The sequence below is a fragment of the Psammomys obesus genome, unplaced genomic scaffold, assembly GCF_907164565.1.
Source record: "Psammomys obesus unplaced genomic scaffold, mPsaObe1.curated_primary_1811, whole genome shotgun sequence".
Lineage (NCBI taxonomy): Eukaryota > Metazoa > Chordata > Mammalia > Rodentia > Muridae > Psammomys > Psammomys obesus.
The window spans coordinates 26,245,025-26,262,145 of NW_026590062.1; the positions used below are offsets into that span (position 1 = coordinate 26,245,025).

The 17,121-nt window shown below is 47.2% G+C and overlaps 1 protein-coding gene across 2 annotated transcripts in view; it reads left to right on the plus strand.

Annotated features, from left to right (window-relative positions):
* The first annotated feature begins 369 nt into the window (after nucleotides 1-369).
* Dlg5 (discs large MAGUK scaffold protein 5) overlaps nucleotides 370-17,121 on the plus strand; it is a 111,907-nt gene continuing 95,155 nt past the window's right edge. Inside the window, exon 1 of one of the 2 annotated variants that reach the window (XM_055605816.1) lies at nucleotides 370-745. In XM_055605816.1, coding sequence (XP_055461791.1) covers nucleotides 442-745 — 304 coding nt within the window. In that variant the 5' untranslated portion in view covers nucleotides 370-441. The remainder of the gene's footprint in view (nucleotides 746-17,121) is intronic. The other variant, XM_055605817.1, reaches the window with a different exon arrangement.

Consider the following 17,121-nt stretch of genomic DNA (forward strand, 5'->3'; position numbering starts at 1 on the left):
GGAGCCGGGCCGGAGCCATCCGGCGCCCAGCGACTCCCCCCTCCTCCCACCCCCGCGGCGAACGCAGAGTGCGGCGGGGCGGTGGGCGCGGGGGCAGAGCGGGAGGGGGCATGCCTAGCTGCTGCGAGGCCTTGGGGCGCGCCCGTGCCGCCGTCCCCACCTCCGCCTCCTCCTTCTCCTCCTCCGTCTCCTCCTCCTCCTCTTCCAGTCCCGCCGCCTCCGCCGCCGCAGCCAACATGGCTGCGCCCCGGAGCCCGGGAGGCGGCCGTTGAACGCCGCCTGGTCGTCCGGCCCTGGGCGCGCAGGCCTCGGCCCATGGGTCCCGCCGCCTCGGGAATCCCGGCGCGCTAGGTTGCCTCCCAGCTAGGCGTGCTGCCCGCCGGCCTCGGGAAGCCCGAGCGCCTTCCTGCGGGGCGGGGCCGGGCGGCGCGGGCCGCCACCATGGAGCCGCAGCGCCGGGAGCTGCTTGCCCAGTGTCAGCAGAGCCTGGCTCAGGCCATGACCGAGGTGGAGGCCGTGCTCGGGCTGCTCGAGGCAGCGGGAGCGCTGAGCCCAGGGGAGCGGCGGCAGCTGGACGAGCAGGCGGGAGGCGCCAAGGCGGAGCTGCTGCTTCAGCTGCTCCTGGCCAAGGAGCAGGACCACTTCCAGGACCTGAGAGCCGCCTTGGAGAAGACTCAGCCTCACCTGCTGCCCATTCTCTACCTGAACGGCGTCGTCGGACCGCCGCAGTCCGCAGAGGGCGCTGGTGAGTGGCAGTCCCGAGAGGCCCCTTCTGCCCTCTGGCCACCCCTTCTCTCTTCAACTCACTAAGTGGTGGTGGTGGGGTTGCCGAGGCTCTTGTCGTGGCCATTGCTGTACCTGTATGGTGGCGGGTGACACCTTTTCTTTTGGCCTACCGTGCGAGGGACAGATGCCTGGAACCGAATTCACACCTTCTGCCTTGGTCCTGTGGTTTTCTGGGAACAATAACCCCTTACCGAGAGCCTTGTCTTCTCTCCCCTTGTTGCCACTCCTGCAGTGTCCTCCGGAGGCCATCAGGTCTTGTGGCGGGCTGAAGGTCGGAGGACACCTTTGGAAGGATGTCGGTTAGCCCCTTTTCTAAGCTCCTCACTTAGCCCTAAGGTCGGTTAGCCCTTCTTTAGCCAGAGGTTGCAATCAGAAGGAAGGGTCTATAGGCCAAGGGCAGATCCCTTAAGTTTTGATCTCTGCCACCCGGTTTTAGGATGACTCGAGTCTTCACTTTGTGTCTGTTTCCTTCTCCCCCGCTGGATCTTATTCTCCTAGCTCGCCCAGATTTGCTGTAAATTATGCACAACTCCTTCCCCGGTTTCTTTGGAAATTGTGGGCCTGGAAAAGTTGAGGAAGTTGCATTGCACCATGGGAAAATCTTAGTAGTGGTTGCTGTGGCTCAGTGCCCTCCATGAGAGCTCTGAGTTCTTGGTGGAGGAGAGCTGGTGACTGATTCCTTTGAGTGGTGCCCTTTGGATCCCTGTGTTCTCTCTCTTGGAAGTGACTGATTTGTAAGTGTGTGCAGGGGAGGGGTACTGCTGGGAGCTGTGACTAGTTGTAGGACTCTCCTGACTGGGCTGGGGAGAGGGAAGCCAGCCTCTTAGACAAGGAAGAAGGCATGCTGCAGAGGAAGGATGAGGCCAGGCATGTATAGTATCTGTTGTGGCAGGAGCTCTACCTTATCACTTTTAATCGCTGTTAACAGCATGTGAACTATCTATTATTCCTGCTTTGCCAGAAAGAAAACTGTGGCTTGCCGTGGTTAAAAGGCCCAGGAAGTACTGAATACCAAGAATTTAGGATTACTGTCTTGTGATTTATGAAAACATATTCAGAGCCTGGGGACTCTGAATAGCAAGTGTGTCTTGGGTAGGTCTTGTTCTTGTTTTAAGTTGGATCAATACAAATAATAAAACCAATAAAGACGCATATGTAAAAGACTAGTGAATGAAGAGAGCTGGAAAAATAAAACCTGCCCCTAGCAGCTTGTGGGCTAGAGGTTGAGAAGACCCGTTTATGGGACTGTTAAAAGCTACACTTATAAAGGGAGAGATTTTATTAGGTGTCCCTGGGAGCAGTTCTCGTCTCTACGGGCCATCTCAACAGTCCTTTCTCTAGCTGGAGAAAACTGACATACAGAGAGGCAAAACTTACAGACACATAACAGCATTTCTTGAATGCCCTTCTGCCTTCCCCTTGGACTCCTGGCATTTGCATATTCTGTCCCTTAGACCTGCAGTCTGTCCCTAAAAGTATGGTTTATTTGGAATTCCTGGGCAAAGCCAGTAGTCTCTTTGAATATCCCTTTGAAGTTGCTTAGAAGGGACTATCACATGCAGCTAAGAGAGGATAGGACCTTATCAGAGTGACTTTTCCTTTCTTATTGCTTCTATCTATTTATTTTTGAAGGAGGAGGTTAATCAGAGATATGATTGCATGAGTCTCTCAGAGGAAGCACAGAAGTTAGGGCAGCCTAGAAGTCCTCACAGGGATGTGTGTGTGTGTCAGCCCTGGGGTTAATCTCTGTACTAGAGAAACTAGAGGACAGATCACCATTTCTTAAGAACACCCTTCAGGTCCTGTAGGGAAGGTGTGACCTCTAGTCTGATTTTTAGGGGACGTCTCCTGACCTCCAAAAAATGGGATTGAGATTTACCCCTGGATTGTGGTTTTTGGATTGGGTTATCTACACATCAGAATTCTATTGCTTCAAAAAGGTTCATGAAATCCTTAGAAAAATAATTTCCATCTACTTAATAGGTTAGAAGAAACTGGAGTAGCACTTGATATAGAAAGACATATCAAGGAGGATTTGGTGAGCAGAGTGACATGGTGTGTGAGTCAGTGAGTGTCTGTGTGTCTTTGTAATACTGTGACTAGAGAAAAACAAGGTTGGATTAGGGGGAAGCAGGGGCTCCTGTTCTGAGTCTGATGTGCTGCTGTTGAGCATGTTGTGTCTTAGCTTCACAGCTCACTGACTTTTGGCCACCCCAATGTCACAGAGTGGTGTCTTAGTATCTTCATTACATTGAGTTCTCAGGGCCAGTGTCAGGCACCAGGAAGATCAGAGGGCACAGAGGTGACAGACACCAGGAGCCTCCCTCTTGTTTCTTGTCTTGGGTGGTTCCTCCTGTTAGATGACCAGGCCTTCCCACCACCCTTTGAAGATATTGGTCATGAAGAACTCTGATATCTTGCTCACACATGGATTTATAGGGAAGGAACTAATTCCTTTGTCCCAGTTGGTGACGGTAGGAGGTGAGAACTGCCATTTACTAGGCAACTGGTGTCTCCTGTGTCTTTTATTGTATCAGAGTTGAATTATGTTACCCCTTTAGTGTTTCTCTTGTGAATTTGATTGGAACATGTGAATTCTTCTCTGAGATCCTTGGGTTCTACTTCTGTGCTGGGCCTCAGGGTGTTCTTCTGCATGGTGGGGCTCAGGTTACCCTGTTGCCTGCTTCAGTCTTCAGGGGGCAAAATGTCTTCAGGGAAGAATAAGGTATCCAGCTCCTCGGGTTTGGCTTGGAGGGCTGCAGTGCAGGCAGACAGGAGTGTGGCCATGTCTCTTGAGGCCTTGTTTGGGCAATGGGGCACCTAAGGGGAGGTAGATCTATTGAGTGACAGATACAGCAGTAGGCTTGTTGCGCTCTTATAAACTGTAGTGTATACCTTCCTCCAGAACTCTCATCTGTGCCCAGTATGGCTTTGACTAATTGCCATCTAAATGCAAGGACATCTTAAATTAATTTATGCCAGGCTGGAAGACAGAAATTGGCCACCTGCTGGATCTCACCGCCCATGTGCTTAGAGTAGTCATAACCCTTCCCTCCTCCTGTGCCTTTTTTTTTATTTCCTAGAAAGAGGTTGACTTGCTGTCACCAACATGAAGAGCATGGCATAGGATCATCTGCTGAGGAAGTGGAAATAAAAATGGAGGAGAGACTGGCATTTTTTTTTTTTTTTTATAAGAGAAAGTTTCTCTTTGTTGCCCTGGCTGTCTGGGAACTAACTCTGTAGACCAAGCTGGCTCCAAACTCACAGAAATCCACGTGCCTCTGCCATGGCCTCCCAAGTTCTGAGATCAAAATTGTGCACCACCACACCTGAGTTTTTAAAAATGTATTTTATGTGCATATGTGTTTGGCCTGCATTTTGGAGGTACACTGTGTGTATGCAGAGGTCAAAAGAGAGCATCATATTCCTTGGAACTTGAGTTACAGATGCTTGTGGGCTGCCCAGTGGGTTCTGGGAATTGAACCTAGTTGCTTTGTAAGAGCAACATCAGCTCTTAACCACTGAGCCATCTCTCCAGCCCCCTGAGGGGGAACAGCAGACACTGGAAGGACTGTAGAGAATACAGGAGCCAGAACAGGGAGGATTGACATTGGCTCTGAATGGATGGTGTCAAAGAGGCCTCAGGGACTGTGACCCTGGGTCTAGTCAGAGGTTGGATGTCCCCTGAAATATAGGCATTGTAGGTAAGGATGGAAGCCCTTTTCATGTTTTGTCTTTTCTTTTTTGTCTGTTTGTTTTGGAATGGCGTATTCCTCTGTAGCCCAAGCTGGTTTCAGACTTGTGGATGTCCTCTTTGCTCAGACTCTGCTCAGCCTTCTGAATCTGAGATTGCAGGTGTGACCCACCATGCCCACCTACACTCTCCTCTCTCCATTCAGAAAGGAGTAGCCCTGTGAGGCTCTTCCCGAGACTAGTGTGGGTGGCTTGTGTTGCCAGATGTGGGGTATTTATTATTTTGTGGTGATGGCTAGGGTCTTTGTTTTGTCTGCTGCCTTTGGCTACCAGCCACTTTTGCTCAGTCCACTCTGCCTTGAGGGATAAGCAGGGGAAGAGACAGAAGTATAAGCTCAAGCTAGTATTGTCTTTCAAAGTTGTGTTATTTGAAGAGAAGCTGCAGAGGAACCTGAGTGTCCTGGTTAAGAGAGGTTTCTGCAAGTTGCAGTTCTGTCTGTTCAGGGCACCATGAAACTTTAGCTCAAATCATCCTAGGCAAAAAGGACCACTTACTGATATGTAATACAGTCATAATGTCATTTCTTACAAGCCACATTTCTGACAGTAGCCCCATAAAATTATATTAATCTAGTGCCATTTCCATAAGCAAACACCATCATGGTCATATAAAGTGGAATCACCTAAACATAATTATTTAAGAACATTACACCAGTGTTAGGGAACATATAGCTGCATATTCTAAAACCTTGACTCAGATGAGAGATAATTGTCATCTGAATCTTATGAGCTTTTCTAGAGGCCTGAAATGTAGCCTTAGGTCTTGGTGGGCTTTATGTTCCCTGGTCCTAGCAAGGGAAGGAAGGCAGCTCTATTCAGTCAGCCCTGGCAGAAAAATCTCAAAGGATTCTGATTGTCTTGACTAGGGCTTTGTGCTCATTTGAGGCAGAGTAGCTGTGACTAAAGTTATAAGGCTAAGGTTGGTTTGACTCTGTCTTCATTATTAGTGACCTGTTCTAGTACAAGGCAGTTTTTAAAGAAACAGTTTCTCCAAGGGAAGATTAGCAGTTGGGTTATTTTAAAGATGTTGTATAGGAAGATGAGCAGGAGGATTATTGTAAAGACATTGTATAGGAAGATGAACAGGAGGGTTATTGTATAGACATTATGCCTGGCCCCATCCTTGGTAAAATGAATAGCCTAGATCCTTGCTGGAGTGGGCTGTTGGTGACTAGGCCCTGATCAGGACAGTTAGCTTTCCTAAATGTGTGTCTTTGCTGCGTTACGTCATTTCAGACAATTCCTGGTGGTGGAAAGGCTGGTGGTCATCTAAACTTGTAGAAACCTATTACATGTACCCTAACGTCAGGTGACCTGGATTTCTAGTCTCATCCAGGCTTTCCTGAGAGGGCTCTATATTCTGGGCCATACCGAGGGTCTTTAGTATGCTAACGCCAAGGTTAGCCCTTCCCCATCCCCATGACCTCACCCTGCTGCACCTTCTTGAATCCCCTGGCTCCAGGCCCAGGAAGGTTGGTGGAGAAGAAGAGGCAGAAGAACCTGAAGAAACCTCAGAAAAAGTCGAATAAACACCCCAGCCTGGCAAACATCCCTCTTCTTTCTCTTCCTCCTCATTCCCCAGCAATGACTGTCACTGAACAGGGCCTGGACTGTCCCCTTAAGACTCTCCAGTTCTGTCCTTTTGTCAGTGTTGTTCTGGGGAAATTGAGCCCTGTGCTACCTGCCCCTGTCCTTGCCACAGGTTGGCAAGAGCTTATTTTTTTGCTTGGATAGATCTTAATAGCTGAATGTTTAGCAGGGGAAATGAAAGTTTGGAACTGGGAGAATTCTGTGCTTAATGATGAAGATAACTTTAAGAATTACAAAGCAGGATTTTTTTTTTTTTTAAAGCTTCCTTTTGTAATACTTGCAGTTGGGAGTTTTTATGGAAATTTTACAATGAAGCAAAGTCTGATCCTTTTTTTGTAATGATGGTTCACTCGGACAATTTTAGCAGTTCATGCGTTTCCCAGCAGGCCTCTAATTAACCATACTGTCAGCAAGCCTGCGGAGACGTTAGACCAAAGGACAAATGAGCCCTGCCTGCCATATTGGAAGCTTTTCTCTCCTGTGTATGGTACCATGGGTCCTATTCTCCTTCTCCTGAGCTCAGCCCAAATATAGCCATTATAAAACACTCACTCCTTCAGGGTGCTGCTTGGCAATCAGCGTTGAGAACAAAGGAAGGGCATTTTGTTAGTGTGGTGAACCATGCCACATAATGGTGGCAGTGGGACCGGAAATGGACAGGTTGCTGAAGGTCTGCTACTGCTCCTTGTGAACAGTGAACAGGTGTCAGGGTTGCAGGCTCTGTGGCTATGGATCTCAAGCGCATCATCTCCAGGAGGTGGTTGCCTGCACTGTCATATTCTCGATGCCTCTTTGAGCATTCTCAGCTGCACACAGTAATGTTACCACTCTCACTATGTCTGTGATGGAAGCTGATGGTATGACATTGGTGACTGAAGTCTTCAAGGTCACCCAGCAGGTACTAGCAGTGTAGGGCTGGCTGCTCCGAGTTGTGGGAGGCAACCTTTCCTCTTCTGACTCCAACATCAGCCAGCTGTCCTTGAGGAGCCCCCATGTGGGATCTGCTTTTAAGTGCCATCCTGACCTTGGCTGAGCCTCTTGGCTTCCTGCCCCTTGTTCAACAGCAAAAACAGAATTGGTGAAACACTGACTGGGGAGTTTCTCAGTCCTGTGGAGGTTCTGAGGACTCCCCAGGAGGCTTGTAGTCCTGGAGGTGTGATGGTTATGTTGGAGTGGATTTCTGTGGGGTGGTTTCAGCTCTACATCAGGTTGCTGTTAATCTGCTTCATTGTTAGTTTTGAGTGGTTTTGGCTACTCTGCCTCTCTAATTCCTGAAAAAGCAAGTAGAGTAGGAGAAATACTTTTCTCCCTTTCTCTCCCTCTCTCTCTTATTTTTTTGTTTCTTTTTGGCCCTACTTTATATGAAGCACCTGTGCCTTCTGCAGCCCCAGTGGGAGGGAAGCTGTGCAGTGATTTCCTGGGAAGTTGTGGGTTGCAGAGACAGCTGGCTTAGAGCAGGAATACTGAGCTATGCTGCTTCCTGATGGGGTGCCTGATGTGTTTAGCAGGGGATTTTAAATGTAATAGAACTAGAGAAAGTTGGATTTTCACCCCCTTTTTGCTCTTCATCATTCCCCTGGAATAGATTGTTAATCTTTGCATTATGTCTTAGGTGATATTTTTGAGGCTGAATTCCACAAAAGTACTGCAGAAACATTTTCACCTGAACAAGTATTTGGGGTGTCCTCTGTGGACTATCCAGCCCTCTAATACTGGGGAGCATGATGACTGACACTCATTTCAGTCTGAGGGTCATAACTCATATGATTTTGTTTGTTTGTTTTAATTGTAGTAAGAGTTTCATACCATAATACTTACTGTGAGCCATTTTGTTCTCACTTCAACAAAGTATAAACTGTGAAAATAGCTAGTCTGAGCACTTCAAGTGTGTGCTTTGGTGGTATTTGGCATTTTTAGACTGTTGGGCAGCCCGTATCATCATCTGCTTGTGGAACTTCTCCATTTTGTAGAAAAGTATCCATTAGACAAGTCTCTGCTTCAGTGGACAGGTGGGACCATATAGCAGTTTCCTGTGCAAGCTTTTAAAGAACTGTCCTCTTGTTTGCTTTGTGTCCCTCACACGTTAACTTTGGGCGGGGTGGAGGCCTAATTCTAACCTTTTTCCTTTGAGAAAAATGAAGTGTAACATACAGTTGCATATGTGTGGGCATGCCCCCTCCCACACACGGACATGCATACCCTTCCAAATACTTGTTACTAAGTTGTTGGGCAGCTCCTTTGGATGCAAAGGAATTAATTTCAGAAGTTGTTGGTGACTCCTTTGAGCCCAGACTTCAACTGTACCATTCTAGCAGAATTTAGAGCTCAAAGCCAAGGTTGGAGGACTCCTTTCCTCCTGCTTTGCAGCGCTTATATCATCACCCCGAAGAGCCTGACATATGGTGGGCATTTCTGCTTCTCAGAACTCTCAGGCTTAGTTTGCTTTCTCATCCTGAGTCCAGACCTCTAACCAAGATGTTCTTTCAAAAGGGCTGGGTCAGCATTTCCCCAGAACATGTCCCCAGAAACATGTTCTGAGCACTGGTTTGATGGGATAAGGATGCTGTTTTTGCCTTGGCCTGACTGTGGTCCAGTGCATTCAGATAGTGCTGCTTCGAGCAGGCCTAACTCCATAATATTGAGCTCTTGAGAGCAATTGTGGGCCAGTGTGCTTTGGAGCGTTGCTAGAATGGCTCCAGACTGATTTGACCACAAAGTCCTTTTCTAAGGGGATATCTTGATGCATCAGTGTTCAGAGAAATACAGCCCAGAAACCACAACATTAGACACAGGCAGGAACAGAGCATGTATTACCCATTGTCCTTTTCCCTCTCTTATTTGTAGCACCCAAGCCATAAATGTTTCTCTTCTTGTAGCTTCTGATGCCAGCTGAACTAGACGTGTGTAGTTCTGGGGCCTGTAGCTGTCAGATTTTAGGTACATCTTCTTACTGGGCCTGATGATGCTTAACCAGAATGAAGTTGGTTTCATGGACATTATCCTTTGAGATGCTTTTCTCCAGGATCAAAGCAGCAAGGCTGGGCCTTAGACTACAAGTCAGGGCTTCTAGGGGTGCTGGGAGGATGTGTGGGGAGTGCTCAGGTGGCTTGGCTGCCACAGGTCTGGGGAGACCTAGTAACTATCAGTCAAGGATAAGTTTCTGCTGAGCTTTTGAAAGAAGCTAGTCTCTGTTCTGAGAAAGACATGGAGGATGGTTGACTTGGATGAATGAATGGATGGTCCAGATGGCTTGGATGTTGTAGGTGGGATTAGAGCTGTGGAGCAAGGCTCTAGGATTAGAGATAGTTGAAAGCCATGATCACACACTTGAGGGCTTGGCAATTTAGGTTTACATATTAGTATTTCCATCCTGAACTCTGCAACTCCAGCAGCCTCTTAACCTTCAGGACTTCCTTTCCCCCTTCTGTGAAAGGGACCAGTAGTGTTCTCTGAGCATCTTGGAGAGGGCGGCTGTCACTGTGCCTGCTGGTAGTGGCTTGCCCTTAAGTGTAGCAACAGCCTCAGCTTGTATGCAGACTCAAAAGGCATCATGGGACACAGGCCATGCATGGGATTAGTATGACAGAAGCTGATCAGGCAAATCTGGGGTGTCTGCCATGAGGAAGGAAGCCGGGTGTCCATCAGTAAGGAGGCCATGGCTCTTTGGTGGACTAGTTTTCTGAGGCTTTGGCCCTGAGACAAGGACTTTTTTAGTTTCCTGTTCTCAGGTGGACACCGAGGAGGTTGTGAGGCTGATGCTCTTTGGGCGAGAGAGGTGAGCACAGGGACCTCAGGGGAGACAGTGGGAGGGAAGAGGGAGCTCAAATGAAGGAAAGCCCTTTCTCCCACCTCTCCCACTTTAAATGTTTTGTCTTTTTAAGCAAGTAGAAATGGACTGGATGAGCCACCCTGTAGCTGTAGTGACTTCTCCCAGCAACCGCAGATCCCTGCAGTTAAAATTTTAAAACAAATTGCAGCTAGCATTTCACTTCACTTAAAAATATCGCAGGTCTGTCTCAAAAGAGCCAGTACTCACCCTTGTCTGCCCCAGCGTCCCTCATATTAAGGTATTTCCTGGTTAATGAGGTACCATGGCCTTTGGTTAGGGGAAAATCCTTACAGCCACAGTCACAGCTTTATCTGTGTGTGTGCCCTTTCCTTCCACCACTTGTCACTATGTGCTTGGTCCCTGCTTCTACTATCTTTGCTCTGCTAAGTGCTGGGTCCACAAAGGTCACCCCAATACCAGCATGATCCGTGAAGGGGCTATGGCTCATTCTGAGCACCCTCCTCTGGATCAGTTAAGCCTTCTTAGGCCAAGCTGCTTTTCAGTTTTCCTTGTCTCATCACCTAAATTAAATGTGGATTTTTCTAAGGTCTAGCTGTTGCATTAATTGATGTTATCATGAGAATCTTGGGAGGTGAGGGAACAGGGTCTCATCATGAAGGCTGGTCCTGGAACTCATGGCATGTACCACCATCAGGCTCAGGTTGGATACTTTTACAAAACTGTCTATGGAGACCCCTTCCTCAGCCCCATGCTTGGAGAGAGAAGAGCTGCCTCAGAGCTGTACCTTCCTTCATGGGGTGAGTCATGGCTGCTCCCAGAGACTGCCTTTTGCAGAGCTTTGCTTGCATGTATTTCCTCTGTGTTGTTTTTTTTTTTTTTTTTTTTTTTTTAGATTTCTTTTTGATGTGAACTTTTTTAAAATGACAAACGACCCAGTGAGGCTAATGAGAAACCAGTTGTTGCTACCCAGGACAGTGATATGTAGAGAGTACATTGAAGCCCCGTTGGGCAGCTGGTCAGTCATTTGTGAGTAGCAGTCACCCTTTTATCTATTCATTCATTTATTTATTTACTTATTTATTATTATTCATTTTTAATCATTCATTCATTCAATTTTGAAAAATTCTTAATCTTAAAACAGAACAAAACAAAACACTATCACTAGCTGTCTCCACCCTACGTGGCATAAAAGAACCATTATCTCCTTGACACATTAACCAACCCCTGTGAATTGCCTGTGTAGGAAGCAGCTCTCTGGAGACAATTGCCCATGGAAGGGTCTGACTGGCTGGACAGACCTGTATGCTATGGGGCTTTCTGTGACAAAGCAACTTCGCACCCTAGCTGCTGCCCTGCTTGTCACTCAACAAAGGTGTCTTACGTCAATTTTTACATTTTAAGACTTATTTATTTTATGTGACTGCATCTTTTTGCCTGTGTATATATGTATGCCAGCTAAAAGTGTGCCTGCTTGCCCATGGAGGTCAGAAAAGGGTGTCAGATCCCCTGGAAGTGAAGTTATAGCTGGTTGAAAGCTGATCTGTGGTGCTGGGAATTGAACTCATGTCCACTGCAAGAACAGCCAGTGCTCTTAACATGAGCTGTCTCTCCAAGCCCCTAGGTCTGTGTTTTTATAAGTGCAGTGTTCTCTCTTGGTTTGCATGTCTACATGGTACATGTCCGACTCTTTGAGATGGTCCTGGACCTGAAAATAAATCTGTTTTCTTTTGGTTATTGTCAAAATATTTTCCACAAGTGGTGAAAATCTGTCTAGCCATTTTTTAAAAATGATAAGATAGCAGACAAATGGAAAGAAGCATGATTTTGATTTCATTTCTGTGTGTGTCGGGGAGGCGTTGTGCATATGTAGAGGTTGGAGGACAACCCACAGAAATATGTTCTCTCCTTCGACCATTAATGTGGGTTATAAGACCTGGAGACAAGTGCCTTACCCTCTGAGTCATCTTGCCAGCTCCTTTTATATCTATAAATGTTAAGTGTAATTTGTTAAGATGCCATATGTTGAAAGTAGCATGATGGCATTTTCAATAGTTGCAACCATCTCTGTTTGTTTCAGGTCACCTCTCTTCTTTCCTGGATAGACTTGTTTTCATGACTTCATTTTCATTTCAAGTATTTATCATTTATTTACTTATTTAGTGTGTTTGGTCTTTGTCTGCATGCATGTCCATGTACCACATATGTGCCTGGTGCCCTCAAAGACCTGGGTTCCCCGGGCACTGAAGGTTATGAACTGCATGTGGATGTTGGGAATTGGACCTGGGTCTATTGGAAGAGCAACCAGTGCTCTTAGCTGCTGAACCTAGCCCTTACTTCCTTCTTTTAAGAAGCCTCAGCCGTTGAGAGCATGGCTAGAAAGGATGTTAGAGACTAGTCTGCTCAGGTTCCTGTTTTACACAGGAAAACTAGGAGAACAAAGTGTCAGATCTGCACCCAGATCTCCTTCCCACCTTGGATCAGCCTGGCCAGGATGTCTGGAAGTCTGGGCTGCTTTTTCCTCATGTGGGGCCTGGCTTAACCACGAGCATGGGCAAGTAACAGGATACCCCAGTGTGCTGAGCTGTGCTCCAGCTTTATTCCCAGGCATGAACCCAATCCTTTACAACCCATGCGGTTGATATTTGTGTTCTACAGTTGGGCAAACTAGGCCAGTGTTGAGAGTTCCACTGCTCACTCAGGCCACCAGCAGCTGCTCTGAGGCTGGCAAGTGCTGGAGTCCTTGTCAGTTTTTTCATAAAGGCTGCATTTGTTTTCTCCTGCAGGCCTTCTTGTGAATGTCCCCATTGAGATTTCTGGGTCTCGAGCCTGGGAGACCCCTCCCCTTTGCATCCTATCCCCTTTGCACTCAGCTACTGGGTTCTGAGCACCTGTTGCCAGATTAGGGCTTTTGATAGTCCCAGAACATGAAGTCTAAATTTAGTGCTGAGTCATAGAATGGGCCTGCCTTTGGCAAGAAGAGCATCTGTATGGCTTTCTTCCTGTGATGCAGCAAAAACCTCTGCTACTGCCACTCATGACTCCTTGGTGCTTAGTCATAGGTCAAAGTTCAATCTGGAAAGCTTTGCTGAGTCTCTGGTCTCAGGGGAAAAACTTTTTCCAAAGATAACATGTTGGAGACCCACAGACCCTGAGTCAGAGGCCAACCACATGGTTGGCTTCAGGGGCACTGGATCCAGAAGAAAGGGAGAAAGTAAACAAAATCCCAACTTGGAGTTGTACAGTCCTTTCCTGAAAACAGTAGCTAGATCTGGATGAACTTCAGGGTCTTTATGTGACTGCTTCCACATCCTTATGTTTTCCTTCTCATTTCTGATAGAAGATGTCAGGGTGATATATATATATATATACACACACACACAATATATATATATGTCAGGGTGTATATATATGGATGTAGGTTTGCTCTGTTTTACAGACCCACGGAGAGGGAGCAGTACAGTGTCAGCTACCCCAACTCTGTGGGAAGTGGTCAAGTCTCATATGACTCTCCTGCCTCCAGCTTCCCACATACAAAAAGCTTCGGAGACTAAGTCAAACTGGTCCCACTTATGGGCCTCTTGCACTAGAATCACACTTTAGAGCAGATCTCAATACACTAAATTTTATCTGTCTGTCTATCCATGCCTCTCTCCCTCTGTCCACCTGCCTCTGGTCACTGCTTTGTAGCAGACTCTATTAAGTGCTGAGGCTTTGAGGATGAGAAGTTTTTCAGTACTAACCATGAGTGATGCTTCATACCCATACTGAGTACCAATCTGTTTCTTCTCATAGGAATATGAGAATTCTGGTGTTCCCCAAAGAGTTCCTTTGTTCAGTCTCAGCACTTTCAGAAATACCAGGAAGCTGCCAGCCTGGCTTACTGTGTTCTTGCTTGTAACCTGTTTTGTAGTTTCTAGGCTATGGGGAGAGGTCTTGTGTGTAAAAGAAGGCTCTTGCCCTCCCTCCCCATGGAGTTTATCATCTCATGGACAGTCTGAACTGAATGAGCAGGTGTCTAGGAACACAGGTGAGCGCCTTGGACTCATGGGAAGGTGCCTAAGGAAGGGAAGCATGTGGCAAGCTGAATTGGGTGCAGGGCCTGAAGGCTGGAAGGTGCTGGGGAGGAGAAAGGAAGGAGGCAGACACAGTGAGGGTGGTGCTCAAGGCAAAGAATGGCTGTTCTTGGCGACACGGCAGAGAATCCATTCATGAGTGGTGGTCTGTATGGGAATTCAGGCTCCTGTACAGGACATTTACTTGGGAGACTTGGGAAGAATGAGGCCAGGCTCACCAGCCTCGGGCTACAGCCTGTGAAGACCACATCTAGCCATTCTCAGGGGCTGGACAAGGAGTGTTGTTGACTGTGGTTTGTGTTGTGTGGAATGAAGACATTCTGGACAGAAGGAGGCTGGTGAGGACATAGAGCAACTGGCCTTCCCAGTCTTCTGAGGTCTTACTGGCTGTCTCTGAGTTGGTGAGTGTCTTGGAATGGCAGCTTTCCCTAAGTTTCACACCTGAGAATGCTGCTTGCAGTGTTGGGACATGAGCATCTGTGAATCTTCTGCAGAGACTGTGATTTGGTGCCATGTGTGGATCTGCCCTCTGGGTAAAAGGACGTGATGGAGCAAGGTGACCAACGGGAACTGAGCACTAGCTCTCTAGGCTTGTGTCTATGCCCTGCTACCTGTACTCTCTGTAGGTCATGGCATTGTGACGTCTGAAGTGGAATCTATTCTGCTGCTCTGCCCTCCTCCGTTCCAGAGAGGAAGGGTGGGGGTCTGATGTCATAGGAAGTGGCCACATGCCTCTAGGTGGCCGAGTGCCCAGCAGATGGATATTAGTGCTGCATGGAGTGTTTGCTCGGTTATTATTATTATTATTATTATTATTATTATTATTATTATTGCAATCTTATTCTTCTTCAATCTCTCCAGCAACCCAGCAGGAGTCTTTATCCAAGCTTGGAAGTGAGGACACAGATAAGGGATGTCTGGGGTATTCAGGAGGTAGTTTGATGTATTTGATCTGAGGTTCTGGTACCAGTGTAAACTGCCTTCCCTCTCATTTTCAGTTTCCTTATTTGGAAGTGGGAAGACCTAAGGAGGCTGATATTGACAGAATTAGAGAGTTATTACCTGAGGTCTTGCAGGTAGTGCCCCGCAAAGGCAAAAATGAGTTGAGCCACAAGCCTGTGGTTCAGTGCCACCTTGAGGACACATGTCTCTATAATGTCACATTTAAAACAAGTTGTTCACTTAGATAATGGTTAAAAATACTGTGTTCTCCCACCTCAACACCTTGCAGAAGTTTGGTCTGTAATGAAGTGAGCAGGACGATTGTGTGTGTTTTGTGACCTTTAGTGTGATTTGACCTTGTGGGGACTCTTTGAACAGTGTACACTACTTTAGGGGCTGGCAGGTCATGTGGTCAGTGGCATGTGGTATGAGTTTTATGCCATAGGCATTGGTGATATGACCAGATGCTTGTAAATAAGGCTTGAGCCATTGCTGCCTGCCTCAACAGCTGGCCTCCTTGGGTGGGACCTGGTCCCTTGGAGCAGTTGGAATCAGATTGTTAGGTAGTGTGCAGCTTTGTGCTCTGGCAGCCTGTGGCCCCTCAAGGCCACAAACTCTCACAGTGGAGATTTCTTTTTATTTTATGTGATGAGTGTTTTACGCACATATATATCTCTACACCACCGCATGCAGTGCCCGTTGAAGCCACAAGAGTGTGTCAGATCCTCTGGCTGTGGAGTCAAGAATGGTTGTGAGTGACCACATGGTGCTAAGAACTGAATCTGGGCCCCCTGAAGAGCAGCAAATGCTTTATCCACAGAGCCATTTTCCTGACCCAACAGTGGAGATTTTTGTTGTTTCCATTTTGTGCTGGCTATGCTTCTCTATGATAGATGCCTTTCTTTTTCTTCTCTGGGTGGTGTGGTGTGGGGTGACACTGAGCTCTGGCCATTTCCTACACCTGAGACGTGCACGAACTAAAAAGTAGAAATTATTCAGTAGCCATCGCTATAGGGCTGTGGAAACTCCAACCTCAGCTGCTGTAGCTGCCCCAGAAATACTTCAGAATGACCCAGAATACCTTCAACACAACCTTGCCCTGAGGATTCAGTCCTTGTGTCAGCCCTGCAAGTTTTTCTGCAAGCCTGGAGGCAAAGGTCCTGGTTATTTACTGCTTTGTTCTATATTGGAGAGGCAGCTTTGTAGGTGTTCATCCCTGGAGAGCAGAATGTGCACGTGGATGAGTGTGAGCCTCCAGTCACCAAGGCCATGGTACCATGGGGTAGAGGTGATGCATACCTGATAGGTGATATGGTACCTCTTAAAATTAATGCTTAAGGTGTGGTGTGCACACACTTAATTCCAGTACTCAAGAGGCCAAGACAGGAGGATTCCTGAGTTTGATGCCAGCCTGCTCTTCAGAGTTCAGGCAACCCAAGGCTGCACAGTGAGCCCTGTCTCAAACAGCCATAACAAGAAACAAAAAAATCTTAACACTTAGCAGAAATGTTTGCAACAGTGAGATGGGTGACACAGTAAGCAACAGACTGAGAAGGTTGATAACATGAAACACCACCTACCTTGCAAGAACATAGACTATTTTCACATCTGTGGTGTAAGTAGGGAACTGGGCTTAGAGGAAATAAGTTAGACAAGGGAGAAAGAAACACATTGCTTTCTTGTTGCTGTCTTCTTGAGAGGGCCTTAGCTGTGCTCTGTTACTAGCCTCTGACTCTGTGGCGTCTGTGGGCCTAGGCAGGGCTAGCAACCTCAGACGGATTGCTCACACAAAGTGGCCTTAACTCTAGTGCTAGCCATGCTGATAAGCTACCCAGGAGATGGGTGGAATGGCTGTGGTTCACAGGACAGTAGATGCAGTGGCGACAGAAGCCTTTTAGATGACTGTCCAGGTAACTATAGAGCAAGAAGTGAACTGGCACTCACATTAAACCTGGCATTGTGAACATGTGTCAGCTGGTCTTGCCAAACCTGCCCTCTCTTGGAGGACATAATGGAGGAGTGTGGTCCTTGTCCTTTAAGACAGTTCATTGGAATGACAAGTGCTCACTGTCATGTTTGTCAAGCTCATGATGCCCTGTACTGCAGGTGCATAACACAGAGAATCAGAAAACTTTAGTTTTAGGATGATTAAAAAAAAAAAAAAAAAGACCAGGCACAGCCCTTTCA